The following is a 22,948-nucleotide window of genomic DNA, read 5'->3' on the forward strand; positions in this document are numbered from 1 at the left end:
CTGGGAGGCTGAGACAGGTGTATTGCTTGAGCTCAGGATCTTGAGAACACCCTGAGCAAGGGTGAAAGTCTGTGTGTACTGAAAAAATAGAAAAACCAGCCAGGTGTGGTGGTGGGTGCCTGTAGTTCCAGCTACTTAGGATTCTGAAGCAGGAAGATCACCTGAGTCTAAGAGTTTGAGGTACTGTGAGCGGTAAACACTATAGCACTCTAGCATGGTTGACCAACTGTGACTATCTTAAAAAAAAAAAAAAAAAAACCTGAAAGGAATTGTAATGTTCCAGACACAATAAATGGCTGAGATGATGGATGCCCCACCTATCCTGATTTGATCACACAGGCTATAACTACTCCATAAGGACACAGAACTATTGCATAGCCATAATTAAAGAGCTAAAAAAGGGGAGAATGGACACCAGAAGTAGAGTTCCTGGGTTTGAATGGCAGCTCTTCTTTTGGCTATGCATCTTTAAACTTCTGGTACCTCAATTTTCTCATCTATAAGATGGAGGGAAAAAATATACCCACCTTAGGGGCATTGTGAAGACTGAATGAGTTAATTTATAGTACATAGAGCCTGCATACACAAGGGCTATGTGTTAGGTGTCGTCATGAGTACAGGAATATAACAAAGTGTAAAAAGTCATATTGGTAAGAACACAATTTTCTGCTCTTCTAGGAACAGATACATCATTCCTAGAAGCCACTGTAACAAGTACACAGACTTCAGTCCCTACAGCAGGTTCAAGACAGCTTGCCTCAGTGAAACTGCTTCCTCAGGCAACAGGTGCCCTCTGCTTTTGAAATTCAGGCAATGAACAGCTATGAGTGCTGATCAGCACACCTGAGTAACCACAGGTCCACATCCACCTTGTCGATTTCAACTCCAAACCCCACACATCCCTAAATCCCTAGCTATGAAGACCAGAAGCCTGTTCTGCTTGGAGACCATGGTAGAGGAAGGGGGACTAGGGAGAGGAGATACAGGTTCCACAACATACTGGCCCAGTACCCTCAGCAAAAGTGACATGCAGACAGCTGGGCAGGTGCCAAGGTAACTACTGGTTGGGAAGTCTCAGCACTTTCTTGCCCTGAAATGGTTGGCACAGACCAGCCCTGACTGCTTCAGAGCTACACCACTGTCCTGTTAGTACTCTTTAGCTAACAGGACACTAATGTCTGGTTAGTGCCCATTAGCTATTTGTAATACTGAAGTCCCCAGCTAGTGGAAAACTAATGTGACATGGGCTATGTGACCACACATGGCAGCAGTGCATGTGTATGACTTGTTTCACTGTGAACAAGCAAGGATACCATGTTGAGGCTCTAAGCCACTCATCCAGAGGGGATTTAAGGCAACACCTAGGTTGGGCAGGTGTGGATTTTGCATGCAGGAGGCTCCTATGGAACAAAGTCCTGTTATCGTTCAGGAGCAAGTGGCTGCCTTGTAATCTTTAATAAACTCAAGCTGGACCTGTTGGAGTATTTAGTTTGACCCTCCCTCAGTTTTTTTTTGGGGGGGGGTGTTTATATTGTCCTGGGGTTTCCCCCAAACAACTAGCTCTCTATTATACTAAGCCGTAAGTTTGGCTTTGTGTCTGTAGCTCAGATATTGAATGACAGTCACATCACCCTTTGATATTCAGATGTGTGCTTCAAAACCAGGTGAGTTGTCCAAATTTGAGAGCCACTTTTGAGGCTCTCAGCCCTCCCAACCGCTTTGATGTTAAATTGCATCTCTCCCCCACCCCAGTGAGGACTATTTGATTTTTTTAGATGCTCAGTGTTTTTATTTGATTCTCTATATGCTCTGAGATGGGACAGACATTTCAGATACTGAGGTCCTGTGAGATGAAAGTCACCAGCCCTCAAGTGCAGTAACCAAGTTACATTGGGCACATAAGGACCACTGCCACCAAGGGCTTGGAGAGAACGAGAACTCACTCTCCATCTCCAAGGAGCAGCTCCCAGGACAGCTGACCTTTCATAGTCCCGCCATCAGAGCCAGTGAGGGAGGGGAGGGTTTCCAAGGCTTCAGTTCTTCCACCAGTACCGGTCATCCTTATCAAAAGAGTACCAGTTGCCATCGACAATGACGTGGGGCTTGACCAGCTGCACCTCCTGCAACAGCTTCTGTATTTGTGCAGGAAACTGCCACTTCCATAGGCTGGAGAGGGAGAAGGTGGACTCAGTGCTCTCACACTATTTTGGACTTGGCTCTCTTCCTCAGAATTCCTAGAAACCCCATCGAGGATCTCAAGCCCCTCTTGTACATTGAAGGGGCAGTAGAGGCACTCCCTGACAAGTTACAAACATCCAACTCGACTCACACAGAGGCTGTTACAGGCAATTGGTAAATGTACCTGTTCTAACCCACATACCCATTCAACTTAAGAACCTATAGAACCTAATCTTATAAGCCTGGGACCACCAGTAGCACATTCCCCATAGAAAAGTAAATCCAGGGCAGCATCTGTGGCTCAGTGGGTAGGGCGCCAGTCCCATATATGAGGGTGGAGGGTTTGAACCCGGCCCCAGCCAAACTGCAGCAACAAAGTAGCTGGGCATTGTGGTGGGAGCCTTTAGTCCCAGCTACTCGGGAGGCTGAGGAAAGAGAATTGCCTAAGCCCAAGAGTTGGAGGTTGCTGTGAGCTGTGATGCTACAGAATCTACTGAGGGCGATAAAGTGAGACTGTCTCAAAAAAAAAAAAAAAAAAAAAAAAAAGCAAAAAAAGGGAAAGTGAATCCATACTGTGAAGAGACGTGTCAGACATCACGTTAAGCTTCTGCAGGCAGTCTCAGGAGGCAAGTGTGATTATCCCATTTGTTCACTATTCCTTCTTGAGCACTCGCTTTATTCTAGGTTCTTTTGTGGGGTGTGGAGGTACAGGAAGTCCTTCCTAAACCACAGTCAATATGCTCTTGGTAGCTGTGACTTTAAGCAGAATGACATCCAGGAGGTTCTCTAACAGCATTTCTTTCAGCAATATTGTATTATGGGAATATTGGCTTCATTTATATGTGGTTTCACTTAAAATTGCATTTTCTTCTTTTTTTTTTTTTTTGTAGAGACAGAGTTTCACTTTATTGCCCTCAGTAGAGTGCCGTGATGTTACACAGCTCACAGCAACCTCCAACTCCTGGGCTTAGGCGATTCTCCTGCCTCAGCCTCCCGAGTAGCTGGGACTACAGGCGCCCGCCACAATGCCCGGCTATTTTTTTGTTGCAGTTTGGCCGGGGCTGGGTTTGAACCCGCCACCCTCAGTATATGGGGCCGGCGCCTTACTGACTGAGCCACAGGCGCCGCCCTAAAATTGCATTTTCTAAGAACATAACAGTGTTGAGGGCTCACTGTGCAGCGATAGACAAGGTGAAGTCTCCACCTTCGTATATTCCAGGAGAGGAGAAAGAACAGGTGTTTAAGTAGACACAGGCTCATCCCCATTTTATAGGTGGGGAATGGGCCAAAGGTCCTCTCTTGCAACTTGATTTCAGACACTGTCCAGGGCAAGAAGTTAAAGGGAAAATTAATCTCAGGTCTTCACTCATAGATGGTTAAACCCCCAGATATGTAAGTCTCAACTTAAAATGCCCCATCTTCCAAGGAGCCCTTCCTAAAACCTCCAGACCTCAGACTACTGTCTTGTATCCCCAAATCATACCCTGTACTTTTCCTTAATAGCCTTGGTCTTGTCTAAATCCTTTGCTAGGTTGCACTTGCCATAAGATTGTTTTTGTGGTCACTTCCTAAGACCTAGTTAGTGGATCAAAAGCACGTTGCAGGGTAATGGCTTCCCGTATGCAACCTTGTAGGAAATCACTCAAGTCTAAGGGTGAACGCATGCCTGAGAGAGAGAACACACACTTTATCATTTCTCTTGTCATTGGGATGGTTTCCTCCATGCACAGGACTGGTAAATGCAAAAAGAATTTAGACTTGATCTCAGACACATATCCCAGGACTATTTCATGACACTTTTTCCTCCACTCCTAAGTGGCTTGAAGATGGTACTAGAAAAATCTCATATCTGTAGTCTTTATGGAGTAAGGAATATGAAAGGTGAAAAATATTACCTGCTTCTTGGAAAACAGAACATATGTATCTACGGTATACACATGATGCTATAGTATCATAGTGCAAGGCACATCATGCAAATTGAACCATTTAAAGCAAACAGTTTAACAGCATTTAATACAGTCACTGTTTTGCATCCATCATTTATCTAGTTCCAGAACGTTCTCATCTTCCACCATGGAAATCCTGTACCCATTAAACTGTTTTTTACTCTCCTCCCCCATTCTGTCTCCTGTGGAATTACCCACTCTGGACATTTCGCACCAGTGGACTCACAGTGGGTGATCTGTGCCTGGCTTCCTTCAGCGAGCATGACCTCATTAAGGTCCATCTACCTTGTGTCAGTACTGTGTCCCTTTCCATGGCTGAATGGTTTGCCATTGTATGGATGTGCCACATTTTGTTCATTTATCCTCTGATGGAAGGAGGCCCTCCTTCCTATTACTTTTTGGCTATTTTGGGAGCAGTGCTTCTGTGACATGTAGGCTACATGTTTGTATTCGACTATCTCTTTGCAGTCCTTTTATCTACATAAGTGTGTAATAGGAAGGCCATATAGTAATTGTCTTGTCAACTTTTGCCACTGTTCCTGCTCTAAACTGGGTCTACTGGTCTTTGAGTCTTTACCCTCCAACCTCTCTCAGCCAGAAGAGGCCTCATTCTTTGGATCTTCATGCAGCTTCCTTTGCTCTGGAGGACTCAGTTATTTGTTTTTCTTAGTGAAAACACCTGACCATGAAACCTAAATTAGTCCTATATTCTAGTCAATTTCCTTCTTCTCACTTACTACCTGCAGTAATCCTAAATAAATGTTTAATTGTGGTAAAATACATAAGATCTACCATCTTAGCCATCTTTGTTTTGGGGGTAGGGTCCTGTTTTATCTGAGGTTGGAGATCATAGCTCACTGTAACTTCAAATTCCTGGGCTGAAGGATGTTCTCCTGTCTCAGCCTCCCAAGGAGCTGGGATTTCAGGTATGTGCTACCATGTGTGGTCAGTTAAAAAAAAATTTTTTTTAAAGACAGGCGGCGCCTGGGGCTCAGTCGGTGGGGTGCCAGCCCCATATATCGAGGGTGGCGGGTTCAGACCCAGCCCCGGCCAAACTGCAACCAAAAAATAGCTGGGCATTGTGGCGGGCGCCTGTAGTCCCAGCTACTTGGGAGGCTGAGGCAAGAGAATCGCTTAAGCCCAGCAGTTGGAGGTTACTGTGAGCTCCACTCTACCGAGGGCCATAAAGTGAAACTCTGTCTTTACCAAAAAAAAAAAAAAAAAAAAAAAAAGACAGTCTGTCTCGCTCCAGGCTAGAGTGCTATGGTGTCATAGCTCACAGCAACCCCAAACTCTTGAATTCAAGTGATCCTCCTGCCTCAACCTCCTGAGTGCCTAGGGCTAAAGGTGCCCTCCATGATACCTGGCTAGTTTTTCTATTTTCAGTAGAGACAGGGCCTTGCTCTTGCTCAGACTGATTTGAAACTCCTGAGCTCAAGGAATCCTCCTGCTTTGGCCTCCCATGGTACTAGGATTATAGGCATGAATCACCACACCAGCCAATTTTTAATTTTTTTTTTTTTTTTTTTTTTTAGAGACAAAGTCTTATTTTGTTGCCCTCGGCAGAGTGCTGTGGCATCACAGCTCACAGCAACCTCCAGGCTCTTGGGCTTAGGCAATTCCCTTGCCTCAGCCTCCCAAGTAGCTGGGGCTACAGGCACCTGCCACAACGCCTGGCTAGCCAATTTTTAATTTTATACAGACCGGCTCTGGCTATGTTGCCCAGGCTAGTCTACAAACTCCTAGGCTCAAGTGATCTTCCCTCCTTGACCTCACAAAGCATTGAGATTACACACATGAGGCACCATCCCTGGTCATTGGCCATTTTTGAGTGTAGAGTGCAGTAATGTTAATTAGTCATATTGTTGTATAAGTTACTACCATTCATTTTCAGAACTCTTTTCATCTTGTGAAACTAAACCTTGTACCCACTAAACAATTCCCCAATTTTCCTCCCCCCATCCCCTGGAAACCACCGTTTTACTTTGTCTCTATAAATTTGACTATTCTAGGTACCCATAAGCGTAGAATCATATAGCACATGTCTTTCTGTGACTGGCTTATTTCACTTGGCATGACGACCCTCAAAGATCATATGTATTGTAGCAGGTCTCGGAATTTCCCTTTTTAAGGCTGAATAAAATTCTACTGTATGCATATATTACATTTTGTTTATTCAGTTGGTCATGAACACCTGGGTTGCTTCCACCTCTTGGCTGTGAATTATGCTGCTAAGAGCATGGGTGTGCAAATCTCTCTTCAAGCTCCTGCTTTCAATTCTTTTAGGCATACAGCCAAAAGCAAAATAGCTAGTTTTGCAATTATAGTTGGCATAAGTGGGCACAAACACTTGTATTGCTACCTCTATCTTCCCCAACCCCCCTGAAAACAAGCTTCACATCAAGTGCCTTGCCCCTGTCTCCCAAATCCTGGTGTCCTCGGTCTCCAGCACAGTGTTCAAATCATTGGTTGAACAAAGATGTGGTCACCAAGCCATGCTCTCAACTGCCATCATAAACCACTTATCTGATAATGAGACGCTAAGAGAAAGTTTTTATCTCACAGGACTTACCCAATTATCTGTAGATTAGACATGGAACATGCAAAGGCTGAGCACAGCTTCATCATCCCATCTGGACTGAAGTTGTTCTGCACCAGGTTTATGCTGGTCAGCCGCTGGTTGGAGGAGAGGGCTGAGGAGAGCACCTCACAGCAGTTGGATGTCAACCCACATGCCTCCAACCTGCAGGTTCAGGACACCCAAGAAATAACCCCAAAGGGCAATGATGGTGCCTTCATTCAATCCAAGTGAATTTCACATGGATGTTTTAAAAAATTAAAGAAAACAACCCCAACAGTAGTGGGAGCTATCCCCAGAGTTTCTAAAATAGTAATTCTGGGGAGGAATACAGATATTTGCATTTCTAATGCATTCCCCCAGGTGAAATCACCACTCTTGGTTCTCACTTGGACAGCTGGTAGATGACTCAAAGGCTGAGAACACATGTAACAAAGAACAAGGAAGGTGGAGAAAGACTTGCAGAGAAAGTGACATTTTCTAAAACACAGAAGACAGACACAAGTGTGCCAGATGAAGGGAGGAAGGATGCACCAATATACCAGGGGATGCAAGGAATTGCACACACTGCACCTGTGGAAAGTGGTGGGCACAGCTGAGACACAGAAATCTTAGACATCCAGAGAGACAGTGGTGTGAAGCAAGGCTGTATACTTCATGTCATATTAGGGACTTAGGTTTTTACCTGAAGAGCAATGGAAAGCCAGGTGACATCATTACCTGTAACAATGCTATCACATAGGAATGCTCTATTTTTGGAGATGTGGAGATATTTTTGGAGATGTGGAGATATTTTTTGGGGCAGAATGTTCAAAAAAGTCTGTAACTTGCTATGAAACAGTTCAGCCAGAAGCAGCAAAACACTAATAAACCAGGTGGTCAATGTATAAGATTTTAAGTGTCTTAATCATCCACAAGTGTGCACTTTGGAATTCTTGTGATAAAGTAGTTTGTAAAATGCCCCCTCAACTTGTTTTAGCCACCTATAGCTAGATAGCATGATGGGGACCATATTCTTTGTGGTTTTGCTTCTAAAATGATATCTAGGCATTTATAAGGACAGAACATATCAGCTGGGTGGCTGATGATCAGGCAAGGGGTAGGCAAACCAACGATGGTACAAAGTGCTGCATAGACAGGAAACTGGGGGAAGGACCCCCCAATGTGGAGGAAATGAACCTCTAATGTGAAGTGAATCACTGAAGGGATGCTTTCTTCAGTGTCACAGGAGGGGCATGTTGGCTTTCCACATTAAATGATTTCATATTTATTCAAAGCAGTAGTAAGGTCATTTGTTAAGTACCAGGAATGACAAGCCAAGCCCCAAATGTCTCCAGAGAATGGAGCTGGTTTGAAATCATTGTTTCAGGGAGTAGGCAAATAAGTGAACCAGAAACTGTAATACGTGGAAAACAAATTTACATCAAAGGCTACTGACTGTATGTGATACCCACCCAGCACCATATTTTTTCAGTCCTGCCATTCTCAGCTAATGTCAGGGCAGGTGCGGAGAGGGTGGAGACTGGGGTTCATTGAAGCTTGGAGTAGCTGTAGGTGGACACACCTATGCAGAGTCAGCTGAGGGAGCCAGAGCATTTAAAGGACTATTAAAGATAACAGAACATGGAAGTCAAATATGAAAGCAGCTAAAGATGGGACATGATCGCACAGACAGAAGTGGAGGGAATGAAGAATTGAAGTGGCAATGAGCTCAAACAATGTGTGACTCAGAGAAGGAACTGGGTCCTCGGATTAAACCTTTTACTCAGTAAAGCAGGAATATGACCTCCCCCAGCGTCTTGGAGATTACAAGCAGCATTTGTACAACACTAGCACATGGAGTAAACGTCACATTCTAGAGTAGTTCACAATGCTGTGCAATCACCACCTGTCTAGTTCCAGAACATTTTGTCACCCAAAAGGAAACCTTACAGCCAGGAAGCAGTCCCTCCTTTGGCCCTGGAGACCCTTAACTCTACTTTCCGTCTCTTTGTATGTGGCAGTTCTCGATCTCTCAAACAGACTCACACCACGTGACAGCCAGTGTGTGACTGGCTTCTTTAACATCACATTGTCAAGGCTCGTTCACGTTGTATCCTTTGTCACACTTCACTACTTTTTGGGGCTAAACAATAATCTCTGCTGAGAACCACCAGCGTGATCACTTGCTCTTACCTGTATCTGACAATGCCAAGCTCGTCCCCTCTGGACTCTCACCATTCAGCACCACCCTGGCACACAAGAGCTTCCTACCTCCAGACCTCTCTAGCATTTGCTACTTCATCTCAAATAGGTGTGGAGCTGGGACTTATGTCTAGACCTGTGACTCTGCCTACATTATGTCCTCCCTCACTTGAGGGAGGCATGAAAATGAGGATATCAATTTCATGCTTGGGAACCCCCCCGCAATCTGAGCCTGACCCCCCCAAAGAGGTGACGCCAGCAGGTGGTTACCCGAGTCTGGTCAGCAAGCTCTTCTTCTGTGTCAGCCCCTCACATAGCGCCATGACTCCACTGTCACCCAGGGTGTTGGCGGCAAGATCCAAACTCTTCAGGTATTTACTTCTTGAGATCACATAGGACAGATCTGTGCAGCATGTGGCAGTGAGTTGGCACCTCACCAACCTGAGAGACAAGGGGAAAGAGTAGGTTTGTGACTTCTGAAGAATGTGGGCCGCAGCGAGATAAGGTTTAGAACTATGAGTGGGGGAATCCCTTCATCCCTTCCTGACAAGGGACAGTTCTGTTCATCCTGGGAGTGGCTTAGTCTGCATGGTATCTGTTGGCTTGGGAAAGGGATGATCGTGGAAGGTGCGGGAGATGTTTGGTATGATAGAAGATATCTTCTGGAAAAGAAGTGAGCACACCAGAGTTTATTTGCCATTTGGAGTTTGCTTCAAGCTCTCCATGACAGGGGAAGGAGAGAGAAAGCCATATGAGTAGAAGCTGCTAGTGCCCTGAGAGGGAGAGAAAAGGTGACAGAAGTTACTGAAACAGAGTCTGAGCACCCAGGGGGTAGCAGTTTCATGTGTATTCTCATGTGGGACAGGTAGAAAAGGCCCCCAAAATGGCTGGACAGTTTATCTGAGTAGAAGTGACTGGAATAGGCTTCCTGTCCGCTATTACCATGCTCTTAGTACACTGAGCACAAAGGGGTCTGTCCCTTTCGGGCTGAGGGACACATGGGGGGGGGTTATCTCTGTTGTGTGGGTTCCCACCTGGAGAGCAGGTGGGGATGATCATGTCTTGACACTAGCCTGGATCAATGACAGGGAGAACCAGATCATACCGCACTTAAACATGACCCCAAAGAAAGAATCTAATTTTCTAAGATAGTTTTTATATCACGTGGAAGCAGGGTCTGAAACACCAGTTTAATAAAAATAAAGGGAGCACCCAGAAGTTTGTGAACTATGACCTGCATTCAACTTTTGTTACTGGGAAGGGAATGATCTCAAAACAGTCCTGTTTTTGGATCCATTAGGTCTACCTTTGCAATTGATAAAAATACTGCCATGTACACAAAGATCTACAGGGCACTTATGACTAAAACACTGGACATATGCTTGCCCATTTAAGAGATGGTTAATGTCATGGAACTCCAATTAAATGGAATGGTTACTTTGTTTCCTTTATAATCGGCATCTCCTCAAAGACAGACTGTGGTACCCAAGCCAAGGTTTGGGGTAGTAGAGATTACAGGAGGTTTAGACACAATGTTCAGAGTCCTATGTCTGCATTGCATGATAATCACTGATTCTATTTTTGTAAAACATTCGACATATGTATGCATCTAGGAAAAAAATCCCAGGAGACATCCACACTACTAATGACGATGACAACTTGAGACTGAAGGCTCATCCCTAACTCACTGAAATCTTCTAATTTTTCTAGAGTCTGGTTAATGATGGAATACTGTTAAATAGCAATACTCCAAAAATGAGCAAAGAAATTTGAGCTCCAGTGGGAAAAAGATTTAGAGATAGAAAGCATTCCTTATTTCTATATTCAGTTGACTAGCTGGAGATTTAAGGCAAGATGACCCCTCTCTGACACTGAATGGGGACTAGGCACCAAGGATGGCTCTGAACTCAGTTTCTGTCTGGGGCTCCTGTTCAGAGTAATTTCTCTGCCCTTTCTGCACTCATGGTGCATCAACATGTCAGCTTACCTCTAGTACCCACTGAAGCCAAGAATATTCATGGAGCCTGGAAGTTTTCGGTTCCAGTCTCTTGCCATTTTAAGGACCCCAACATGGAAAAGTTAATTCCCAACCCCCACGGGGAACTTACTCCAGGTCCTGCAGCTGACAAGATGGTTCCCGCATGGCCTCACATAGAAGCTTCATCCCATCGTCCTCCAAGGGGTTCATGCTCAGGCTCAGGTGTGTCAGGCATGCGTTGCCCATCAGTGCAAATGCAAGGAAACCACAGCCAGTTATGTCCAGGCCACACTGATTTAGTCTGCAGGACACACACGGAGAAGAGGGCTATACCCCAGCTTCCCCGGGTGACCTTGATGAACTGTGGCTCCTTCTCCCAGACTCAGGTGCCCTTATATGGGAAGGGGATCACACTTGTGCTTAAAACAGCTGTGGGCTTAAATCCCTTCCCAATCCAATTTGTCTTCCACCTTCATACTCCCCAGCTCTTATTTTGGGCAGGAAATGAGTGAGTGGAATAGTTGCAAGTAGTTTTAAAAGAAAAACATGAACTCACCTGATGTTAAAGTGCTTTTGTTTATAAACAAAGTCATAGGATCAGAGTGATAGGCACAAAGAACTGGCATAACACTGCACCAGATGTGCTTCAATATCTGAGGACCTCTGTACCCTACTCCATGTAGTTCTCATGACTGATCAAACAAGTGGCCGTAAGCTTAGTTGCTTACAACACGTGTCATCTTATAGCTCTGGAGGTCTCACTGGGCTAAAGTCAAGGTGTAGCAGGGCTGCCTTCCTTCTGGAGGCCAGAGGGGAGTTTCTGTCCCTCGCCTTCTCCTCCTCTTTAATAAAAAACCCTATGATTGCCTTGGGGCTACCCAGAAAATCCACCCAAGATAACTCCTGCCCCAATGCTTAACGACATTTGCAAAGTCTTTTTTGCTATGTAAGGTCATATTCACAGGATCCAGGGATCAGGACATGGATATCTTTCGGGGGTGGGAAATCATTCTACCTACCATGACTCAGCATCTCCCTGCCCTTTCTTCCTAGGGGACATTTATCGTCTTTAACAGCATTTCTGGTACATGCTTAGCATTACCACACATACTTTTTTCTTTATATGAAGTTATTGGTAGACTAATTGATCAAGAAAGCAGATTGACCCCAAGGCAGAGTAAGTGGACAGGATAGTCTAGTTGGCCCTCTGTATCTGCAGATTCAACCATGGGTCAAAATTTTTAAAAAGCTCCAAAAATACAATAAAAAAGAATACAAGTAAAACCACAGTATAACAACTATTTGCACAGCATTTGCATTGTATTAAATATTATGAGTAACCTAGAGATGATTTAAAGCATATAGAAGGACGTGCATAGGTCATATGCAAAGATGCCATGTCTGCAAAGATGCCATGTCACATGAGGGGTTTGGGCATCCCTGGAGTTTGGTATCTGGAGGGAGGAATCCCTAGAAAACTCCTTGCCCAGATACTAAGGGAAAACTGCTTTAACCAGGAACAAAAATCTTTCATTCTCACAGTCAAGGCAAAGATTTATGACAAAGGACTAATTTGCCAACATATAGGAACAATTTTTTAGTGGTTATGCAGACATCTTGTACAGTAGCTAGAGGACATGGTTCACATCAGTCCACGTGCTGCTCCTTGGGGTCATACCAGTCTCTGTGGCTATGGCTTTGGCCTGCATCACCACTGTCATCTGAAAGTCTTATCACCTCTCTCACACTAGGAGCTCTGTAACAGTTAGAACATTGCTCCTTCATCTCTGTCACTAACAGCTAAGTGTCTGCCCATAGCAGGTGCTTATAAATACAACCGGTCCTCATTCTCATTGTCCATAATTCTGTATTTGGGAGCTTTCCTACTTGCTAGAATTTACTGGTAATCACCCCAAACTCAATCAATACTGGCAGCACTCCAGGTCCTCCCAACATGCTTTCACTCAGAGCAGACAGGCTGGAGTTTTCATGCGTCATGTTTCCAGTTAAGCCTAAATTTCAGTTTTTACACCACAACCATGTGTCCTTTGAGGGGTGTTGAGTGTTGCATTAGTCGATTATTTTGTGTTTTGATGATTTTCTTGTTTAGAGTGGACTCCAGGCATAGTGCTGAAGTACTGTCTGGTTGGTTGTCCCTTGGGTATGTCAGAAAAACCATTCAGGCAGGAGCCACTGTGAGCTCAATGTTAATGAATTAATGCTAAGTATTAAAGACAGTACAAAGGATCAGAATCTGGTCAATGAGCGCATGACCAGAGGCTCAGAGAAACCTGAATAAATACTCCCAACCCCAGGGCCATGGCTTAGGTTGGCTACATCCATATTTGAGGTAGACTTTATAGAACATGGCCACCTTACCTGGAATTATGAGAATTGACTTAACGATAGGAAAACATGGAGACAGTGGTGGGATTTTCCAAGGAAGGATGAAATCTCAGACTAACTATAGAGACCATTGTAATGGTTCCTACTTCCCCCACTGCTTCTCATGGTGTCAGTCTAGCTCACAGCAACCTCAAACTCTTGGGCACAAGCAATCCTTCTGCCACAGCTTCCCAAGTATCTGGGACTACAGGCACCTGCCACAACACCCAGCTGATGTTTCTGTTTTTAATAGAGACAGTCTTGTTTTGCTCAGGCTGGTCTTGAACTCCTGAGCTCAAGGATCCTCCCACTTTGGCCTCCCAGAGTGGTAGGATTACAGGCATGAGCCCAGCCCCATTGTGCTTCGGTTAGAAAGCAACTCACATCAGCCTCCGTAGACTGCAGCTGGGCAGCCTCAGGGACCGGCTCAGCAGGCTCATGCCTTCTTTCCCCAGACAGTTGTTTGCCAGGCACAGGTGCGTCAGGCTCCGGTTGCCGACAAGGGCTGAGGCCAGGACCTGGCAGCTGGCGGCTGAGAGGCTACAGTACTCCAACCTGCAGAAGAAAGCCCAATGGGGAAAAGAAGAGATGGTCTTAAAGTGTCACTGTCCCTCCTCTGCAAGGAAGTGAAAGAAACATCACCTACATAGTTGATGTGTCCTTGCAGAAGAATAGTAAGGTCACATCTGCCTCTGACTGCAAACTCAACTCTGGTGCTTCGGCCCCCAAATGCTCTAAATTACTTTGTGGGTAATTAGATTTGATAATCTGGGCAGTGTGACTCCTATTTGGCTATTTCTAGTACCCACATGGCCTAGGGCAGTGGTTCTCAACCTATGGGTTGCCACCCCTTTAGACTATATTAAAGATTCACGGCATTAAGAAGGTTGAGAACCACTGGTCTAGGGGATAAGTTAGGCTTTGCCAAAAGGAGAGATTTTCCTATTTACAAGTATAATGCTATCAGAATGGTAACCACTAGCCTCAAGTGGCTATTGAACACTTGACATAGGTCTGGTATAACTGAGAAACTGAATTTTATGTTTAAATTTTGATAGCTACACTCTGCTGGTAACCATATCAGATGGCCCCTCTCTGCAGAACCACCTGCAGCTTTGAATCCTGCCACATCACTGATTGTGACTCAGCCTTTCTGAAGCCGTGTCCTCATCTATCAGTAGAGTTAACAGTTCCTGAAACAGCTTCATGGAGCTAAATGAAATAGGTGTAGCTGTGCTCAGCTCAGCTCAAACATTTCATAGATGCTCCCTCTTCTTGTCACTGATGCTTCCTGTGTCCCATGGGATGAGTTATTAAGAAAGTGACATACTTTTGAACCTGTAGGTGCTCCGGATGGGGGACTCCTATGTGCACCCAATTCTCTCAAATAACATGCCTCGTTTGTCCCCGCTGTGGTTCCCTCTTCTCCATGGGAGGAGGTAACTACATTCTGACGGGGGTTCCAGGTAATTCTCTGTTCAGAGCCCCTTTTGTGGGCCTTGTCTGTGCCCAATAGTCCAGAACACACGTGCTATCATCTGAACTCCAACCCAGCACTGAGGAGCCTGACCCCATCAAGGTCCTTAAGGAGCTGGGTGAAGCAGTCACTAACCCGCATGGCCACACACATCAGCTTTGTGCTCTAGGATGGCTGTATGGGTGAGGAAGTCATTAATTTCCACCTGGCTGTCTCCTGCTCACATCTGTTACATCCATGTAGAGCTGGGTAGTGAGGATGGATGTGTCTTCCTCGGTCTGTCTCACTCCCGGCACTGGAGCACACCTGGGAGGTCCCAGCTCCTATACTCACCTGGGTATATGGACCTGCCAGTTCTCCTCCCCCATCACTTGGAGGGCCCAGTTCCCTGATGACAGTATTGAGGAACTCACGTCAGCTTCTGCAGGGTGCATTGCGGAGCCTTCAAGGCATCACAGAGGGGCTTCATGCCCTGGTCTGTCACCTTATTTCCTGCTAGACCGAGAGATTTCAGGCCGGTGGACATGAGGATTTGGGAGATCATTAGGTAACAGGTGTGAGTCAGTCCACAGCGATCCAACCTGCAGGGACAGGCAACATGACTCACGACCCCGCTCTTGTCTGCAGCAGCCACGCCCTCCTCACTCTGTGTACTTGCTTCCAGCCACTTCTAGGTCCTTGGATGGTGCTGCCCCACAGTCTGAGCAGATGCAATATCCCTGTCCCCTCCCGGGTCTTGTGTTATTCATTTCTACATTTGGGTTTCTCAAACACCACCTCTTTGGGGAGTAAACTGGACTGACTCCCTAACCAAACCGTGCCCACCCAACCTCACTCCACTCCCCTCTATTCAATGTTCTCACCTTCATAGCAATGGTCCCCAGCCAACCCTTCACATGTTTATATTTACACTTGTTTATTGTCCCATATTCCTGCCTAGAACATGCCATCTCTGTGCAGAGACCCCCCTCCACTGTTCTTGCTGCATCTGTAGCAGTTACTGTAGTACCTGGTACACAGTGGGTGCTCAAGCATTTGCTGAAAGGCACACCCTCCTGAAATGACTGGTGGCATTTATGAAAGTTGAACGCATACCTGCCCTCTCCAGCCAGCAATCCTGAGTTTTAATCTTCTATTAAGTAGCTTAATGTCTATTGTGATTCAGTTTGCCACGTGGAAAACGGAGATAACAGTATCACCAACCTCAGTGGTGCTTGTGAGGACTGGAACATTAGAATACCCATGAAGAGGGAGCAAATGCGAGGTCTAACTTTAGCTGTTTGAGGATTCTCCATATGTCTTACCAAAAAGGCTGTAATAGTTTGCAATTTTACCAGCAGTGCATAAGTGTTCCCTTCTCTCCACACAAAATTTACTTTTACTTGTTTTTCTTTTGCAGTTTTTGGCCGGGGCTGGATTTGAACCCATCACCTCCAGCATATGGAGCTGGCACGCTACTCCTTTGAGCCACCCTACTTTTACTATTTTTATGTATACAGTCCAGGGGCATTGTTGTGCAAATACCACCATCTACCATCAGAACGCTCCCATCTTCCTGTAATTATTTCAAAATAAAAAGTAAAAACAAGCAAAGCAGCAAAAGGCAAAAAACTGCCCAATACTTACCTTAAAGTCTCCAGCAAACAATTTGGGTGTTTTAAGGCTTCACATGCTATTTTTACATCTTCATCTTTCAGGTGGGTGCTTCCCAAGTTGAGGTGCCTTATGTTGCGGTTGGTGATGAGAGCCATCCAGATATGTTGGAGACCAGACATAATCTGTGCATTTTTGAACCTGTGGAAAATGAAAAAGCTAAAAAGACTTAGACACTGGTGACAGAATAGATTCAGATAAATTCCCACGTGAATCCCTCCCTTGCCACTTGCTTTCCAAAACTCAGGAACCAAATATATTCAGACACAGAATTTTCTCTGTATAGTCCTGCTTTTCCTTCGTACTTTTCTCCTATTCTAGCTGTCAACTTTCTAATTCTTTGTATGTCATTTTATTTACTTTTGAGACAGTCTCATTCCGTGCCCTGGGGAGAGTGCTGTGGCATCAGTCCCACTAACTGCAGCCTCAAACTCTTGGGCTCAAGCAATCATCCTGCCTCAGCCTTCTGAGCAGCTGAGGCTACAGGTGCCCACCACGATGCCCAGCTAGTTTTTCTCTTTTTAGTAGAGATGGGGCCTTCAGTAATCCTTTCACAGGGTCTTTTAGTCACTTTCCATTCTGTGCTTTTGGGAACTTTATTCCTGCATCTTTCATAGAATATGTTTGTGGGGCTACAGAAGGCTCTTCTCTCAATAGATGGGGAAGCACTGTGGGATAGGAGATTGATGGGAAGGGATTTTCTCATAGTGGGGCTGGGCAGCCTTACGTTAGATTCTGTATTTTACAGGTTGGATGTTTCAGCTTGGTGCAGAGTGCCTTCATGGCCCATTCATTCAGGATGCTGCTTCCCAGGTCAAGCTGTTGCAGGTTTGGGTGGGTGCAGAGCACGGAGCAGAAATTTTTCCACTGTTCGTTAATGAAGACCTTATTCTGCATCCTAAACCATGGAGAGAAACATGTGCTTTCATGAAATGGATTTAACATCAACTATGGCTGTGTCAGGACAGGAACTAGCCTGAGGAGACAGGCTTTACAGTGTTTGAGGCCATCTGGGTAGACACAACCACATGCTTTGTGTGATGGCTCTATGTCCATGTGCCTCCTGGATATTTTGATTCAACGATTAGGAGTTACCAACCCTTGAATCAGTTTTTGCTTAAATTCTAGCTCCCCCCAAATGTAAAAGAGTGTAACCAGCATTGAAAGCAGTATTCCTCAAGCAAAGATTCTTTGAAAATTTTAAAAGAACAGGACCCAGTAATCCCACTTCTGGGAACTTAAACCCTAAAGAACTGAAATCAGAATCCTAAAGAGATATTTGCTCTCCCATATTCATTGCAGTAATACAATAGCTCAGATGTGGAAACTAATGTCCAGTAGTGGACGAACAGATGATGAAAATGTGGTATACACAATGGAATATTATCCTTAAAGAAGGAAATCCTGCCATTTGACAATATGGATGAGTCAGGAGGACATTATGTTAAGTGAAGTAAGTCATAGAAGGGCAGATACTACATACTTGTTTGTATGAAATACAAGTTCATAGAAACAAAGTAGAATGGTGGTTTCCAAGGGCTTGGGGGGAGGGGAAGGAAATAGTTACTGTTCAGAGGTATGAAGTTTCAGTTATGCAAGGTGAAAAAGTCCCAGACACCAAAAGGTGAGGCAGACTGTGTCATGCTCCATTATTTCACATCCAAGAAACAGTTAACAATTTACTAGTAGAGAGGTGGAAATGTCCACTTTTTTTTTTTTTCCCCTGAGACTGCGGTCTTGCTATGTAGCCTAGGCTGGACTCCAGTTCCTGGGCTCCAGCAATCCTCCTGCTTTACCCTCCCAAATAGCTGGGTCTACGGGTGCCTGGCACTACTTGGGGTTCACTCATGTTCTTGACTGGTGCACTATAGTGAGCAATGAAATGACAGACATTTGGACAGTAGAGAAAAGTATATTTTGTAGATCTGCACTCTTGCATGCAGTATGCACCAGCTACATGTGACTATGTAAATATCAATACATTGAAATGGCATAAAATATTTAAACCTTCATTTCCTGTCTTGCCACAGATGCTCAACAGGCATGGGATGGGTGGCTATGCTATCAGACAAGGAATTATAGAACATTTTCCTCATTGCAGAAAGTTGACCAATGCTGCCCTGGAGATTGATCACACTAATAGGAGCTTTTGTCAAGCCACCATCAGGGCCCGTCATTTCAGCCAGCTGGACCTCACCTGGGTGACTATCTGGGCCCCTGACACTTCTGGAAGTCATATCAAATTCCAACAATAAGAACAGAGGAGCTCTGTAGATGGCATAGGATAAAATCACAAGAGGCACTCACCAATGGGGAATCCCAGGCCACACCGTCTGTTCCCTGGAGAAGATCTCTTTGACATCAACCCGGATTTTCTGTAAATGTTGACAGTGCTGGAGACAAAAGGAAGATACTATCAAGTCCATTTTCTGGTTAATGGGAAGCCACACTTCTTGGAAGCTGTTCAATGCCAAGCAAACAAACTCTTCGTCTTGAGTCTCGAACAGACAATGGAAAGAGTCCAGGGTATCCACCGGGGCAGTGGGGCCAGGCTGCTGACCCAACAGTGAGACCCAATGAAGGAGTTTTTGTCTCACTGTCATGGGGATGGGGCAGGCAAAGAGCCTCTCCAGGGACTGAAGCACATCCCTGCTCATGAGGCCAAACAAGAAACGCTTCATCCAAAGCAAGTGAGTGTTGAAGCCTGTTTGTTTCATCTCCATCAAATTATTTATCTTCTCAATGAACAGAGGGCAGATACCCTCTTGGTCCAGTCCCTCCAGGACATAGTACAAGGCAGCACAAAAGTGCTGGAGGCTGAGGTGGAAGAAAGTGTAACTCTCCTCATGGTGGCTGTCTCGGGGGAGGATGTCCATGTGAAATAGGGCGCAAAGCTCGTCCTCCCTAAGTCCATGTACCATGAGGTCGTCGCTGTCAAACACGGACTTCATGTCCCACACACCCTCCACAGCCATACGGCACAAACCCTTCAGGACAGCTCTCTCTTCCCGACTGAGACAGGGCTTGGACATCTCTTGTGGTGTGAGCTGATGGAACATGAAAGTGGCATATAAGCCGGTGAGAGTCTGGCACACAGGGGCGCTGCTTCCTCTCACTGCCTCCCGCAGCTCCAGAGCTTTACGGATTAGCAGGCACACGGTGAGAACCTGGCACTGGTCCAACAGCTCACAGTTATCCATCAGACACAAGACTTGCATCTTTTGATGCTCATCAGGAACTTGCTCAAGGAGTAATTGAAGCCTTTTTTCCACCGAGATCCCTCCAACCAACAGGTAACGGGGAGACACGACCACTGACTTAAGCTTGTCTAAGCCCACATCCCGGACCGTGACTATCAGGAAGGACTTGGGGAGTAGAACTTTCCGCAGCAGACTGCGTATCAGGATGAACATGGGCTGCCTCATGCCCCAGTCTTCACAGAGTCGTGGGTCACCATTTTTGAGGGCAGAGTCCATGTCATCAAAACTATCAAGTACAAACAAGAGCCTTTCTGGTCGGGACAGGATCTCCAACACTGGAGCCTGGGAGTCTGGCCACTGCCTGGAAATTAACTCTGCAAAGCTGCTCTCCCTCCTCCATTCTATCTCTCTAGCATGGAGAAGGAAGACATAGGAGAATGTGTCCTGGTAGAGGTCACCTCTTGCCCAGCTCAGCATGATCCTTCTGACCAAAGTTGATTTGCCAATTCCTGATTTCCCATGCAGAACCACAGTGAGAGGCTGGAAGCCGCCCTGGTCTGGATTAAAAGCACTAGCTAGTACTTGCACTTCTGGCCATTCAGAAGCAGATCTTTCAGAACCATGATACACGCTCATCTTCGGGGAGAATTTGGTCATCACGTGGCGCTTGTAGGCCCATTTGTCACCTGCATAATCTGAAGTCAGATAGGACAGGGTAGAAGGAAAAACAAGAATGACTTGAAGTTTGACTTTCAGTTAAAAAATACGACAAATACCGTAGAATCAGTGGGTGCTCAGCCCGATGGCCCCTGCACTTGGGTCTTTACTTCCTAGTGACCTGCTGTTGATAAGTTTCATCCCCCTTTCAAAGATTACTTCCTCAGGAGCACATAAACATGTCACAAAATAGCTCTTCTTTGTCCTTTCAACCTGATCATTCTTTCTAACACTTAATATCTGATGCTGGACATAGTGGCATGCACTTACAGTCCTTGCTATTTGGGAGGCTGAGACAGGAACACTGCTTGAGATGAGGAATTCAAGTTTACAATGCGATATGAAGACAGCACTGCACTCTAGCCTGGACAACAAAGCAAGACCCTGTCTCATTTACAAAAAAGGGGTGTTGGCTGGGCATAATGGCTCACAGCTATGATCCCAACATTCTAAGAGGCTGAGGTAGGGAGATCCCCTGAGCTTAGGAGTTTGAGACCAGCCTGAGAAAGACAGACTTTGTCTTTAAAAAAAAAAAATAGAAAAATTAGCCTGATATTGTGGCAAACACCTATAGTACTAGCTACTTGGGAGGCTAAGGCAAGGGAATCACTTGAGCCCAAGAGTTTGAGGTTACTAGAAGCTAGGATGCCACAGCACTCTACCCAGGTGGACACAGTGAGACTGTCTCAAAAGGGGGTGAGGGAAGAAGGAAACACGTGTCTGAAAGTCAGACATATCCTGCCCAGAATCCAAGTTCTACTGTGGAGTAGCTATGTGATTCAAGACAAGTTGCCACTCAGATTCTCTACCCAATAAAGATTTTAAGAATGTGCATTTAACAGAGGGCTTGTCAAATATGATAAATGAAGCCTATTGCAAACTCTAATTCTTTCATATTACCTTGTTTATCTTTATGCCAACATTTATCACACATTACAATTTTTTAATGCATTATTGTTTAGCCCCAAGCTTACAATGTAAACTCCATACGAATGGTATCTTTAGCCTTTTCAGTAGTTCAATACCCAATAGGTACTCAACAAATATGAAAAAAGTTACGTACCCCATGTTTGCATTAATGTACACAGCTATGATTTAATAAAAAAAGAAAAAGTCACATTTTGGGACCATACAATGCATACTATGTGTATGCATTTTTTAAAAGAAGGCTAGCCATGGAGGCATATGCCTGTTGTCCCAGTTACATGGAAAGCTGAAGTGAGAAGACAGCTTGAGCCCAGAAGTTTGAGACCAGCCTGGGCAATGTAGTAAGACCCTTATCTCTATTAAAATAAAAAGAGGATTCTTCCTGCTCTAATGTGTAATTAGCTCTACATAAAATTTCTATGAAAGAGTTCTAAAGTTTATACTTCCTTACTGTATCCTTGGTATATATGAGATTGGGAAAGGGAGGTGCTAGAGCCAAACACCAAAATTCATGGTCAGGTCCTTTATATAAAGTGAGTATTCGTATACCCCCCCATACACTTTAAAATCATATCTAGATTACTTATAATACCTAACACAATGCCTGCACATCACTTCATTCATGTGGATTTAATGTAGCTCTACTTGGCATGTGCAATTCAAGTTTTGCTTTTTGGAACTCTGAAAATATTTTGGAGGAAAAAATTCCACAATCTCAAGTTGGTTGAATCTTTAAATGCAGAACCCATGGAATCAGAGAGAGTGCCAGTAACAGTCCTTCATTGAAATCACAGGAATAATAGCTGGCATTTTAGCCCTATTTGCTGAGTTCAGACTGATGAGTTCTTAATTGGCTGGCTGTACTACCAGACTACAGGTTTTCACAGAGGGATGGGAAGCCCCAGAGAGATAGTATGCAGCTGAACCTGGCCTGTCCTTGGTCCTGCCCCAGCCACTTTTTCTTCTATGGATTTAAGACTGCATCCATGGTAAAGAGTTCTAAGCCTCTTTCTAATTAGTACTCCTTTCCTAAAATCCTAGGCTCATGTGTCTAACTCACCACCTTGAGGGGCAACAAGGACCTCAAGTTCAAGCCTTCAAAAGGTCACTTTATCTTTCCTCTGCAGCCCCAAACTTAAAGTTTTCTCTAAGCGGTAATTAGAGATAAAGCTTATGTTCATGAGCTTACTTTGGAATAGATATTGAGCTCATTGCCATTTTAGATTTACATTAATCCTCTGTGGTAGTTGTTAATATAAAATGGGGTTATTAACACCACCTGCTGTGAGGTTGGTGTGAAGGTATAATAATCATAAAACATGGAGATCAGTGCCTGTCCCATGGTAAGTATTCTAGAAATTTGTACAAATTCACTAATATTTGTATTTTTATTAGTCATCCCAATTTAAACTATTATTTCACCAATATTTGAAAAACCCGCACAGGGTCAATATATGTTGTGCAGGTAGAATGAAAGCCCAGCTTGGGGTGAATTCACAGCTTGAAGCTTTAATTTCCTGCATCATCATCCACCAGACTGTTCAAAAGCAGGAAGGTGAGACCAATTCCCGAAGCCTTTCTTCCAAGCCCCAAAGTTCCACACATTTTTTATCTTGAGTATCACACACAAGTCAAATCACTTAGATTACACAAGTGTGCAGAGTGACACTATCTACAATAGCCAAGAAGAACCCAAATTCCTATCAACTGAAGAGTGGATAAAGA

The 22,948-nt window shown here is 44.8% G+C and overlaps 1 protein-coding gene across 1 annotated transcript in view; it reads right to left on the reverse strand.

Moving 5' to 3' along the window:
• Nucleotides 1–2,033: 2,033 nt before the first annotated feature.
• The window catches only part of NLRP5 (NLR family pyrin domain containing 5), an 82,193-nt gene continuing 61,278 nt past the window's right edge, over nt 2,034–22,948 (reverse strand). Inside the window, exons 8-16 of the mRNA XM_053606110.1 lie at nt 18,687–20,274; nt 17,107–17,277; nt 16,353–16,520; nt 15,140–15,307; nt 13,634–13,804; nt 10,995–11,165; nt 9,157–9,327; nt 6,697–6,867; nt 2,034–2,166 (exon numbers count right to left, since the gene is read on the reverse strand). Coding sequence (XP_053462085.1) covers nt 2,034–2,166; nt 6,697–6,867; nt 9,157–9,327; nt 10,995–11,165; nt 13,634–13,804; nt 15,140–15,307; nt 16,353–16,520; nt 17,107–17,277; nt 18,687–20,274 — 2,912 coding nt within the window. The remainder of the gene's footprint in view (nt 2,167–6,696; nt 6,868–9,156; nt 9,328–10,994; nt 11,166–13,633; nt 13,805–15,139; nt 15,308–16,352; nt 16,521–17,106; nt 17,278–18,686; nt 20,275–22,948) is intronic.

This window comes from Nycticebus coucang, chromosome 10 (assembly GCF_027406575.1).
Source record: "Nycticebus coucang isolate mNycCou1 chromosome 10, mNycCou1.pri, whole genome shotgun sequence".
NCBI classification, from domain to species: domain Eukaryota; kingdom Metazoa; phylum Chordata; class Mammalia; order Primates; family Lorisidae; genus Nycticebus; species Nycticebus coucang.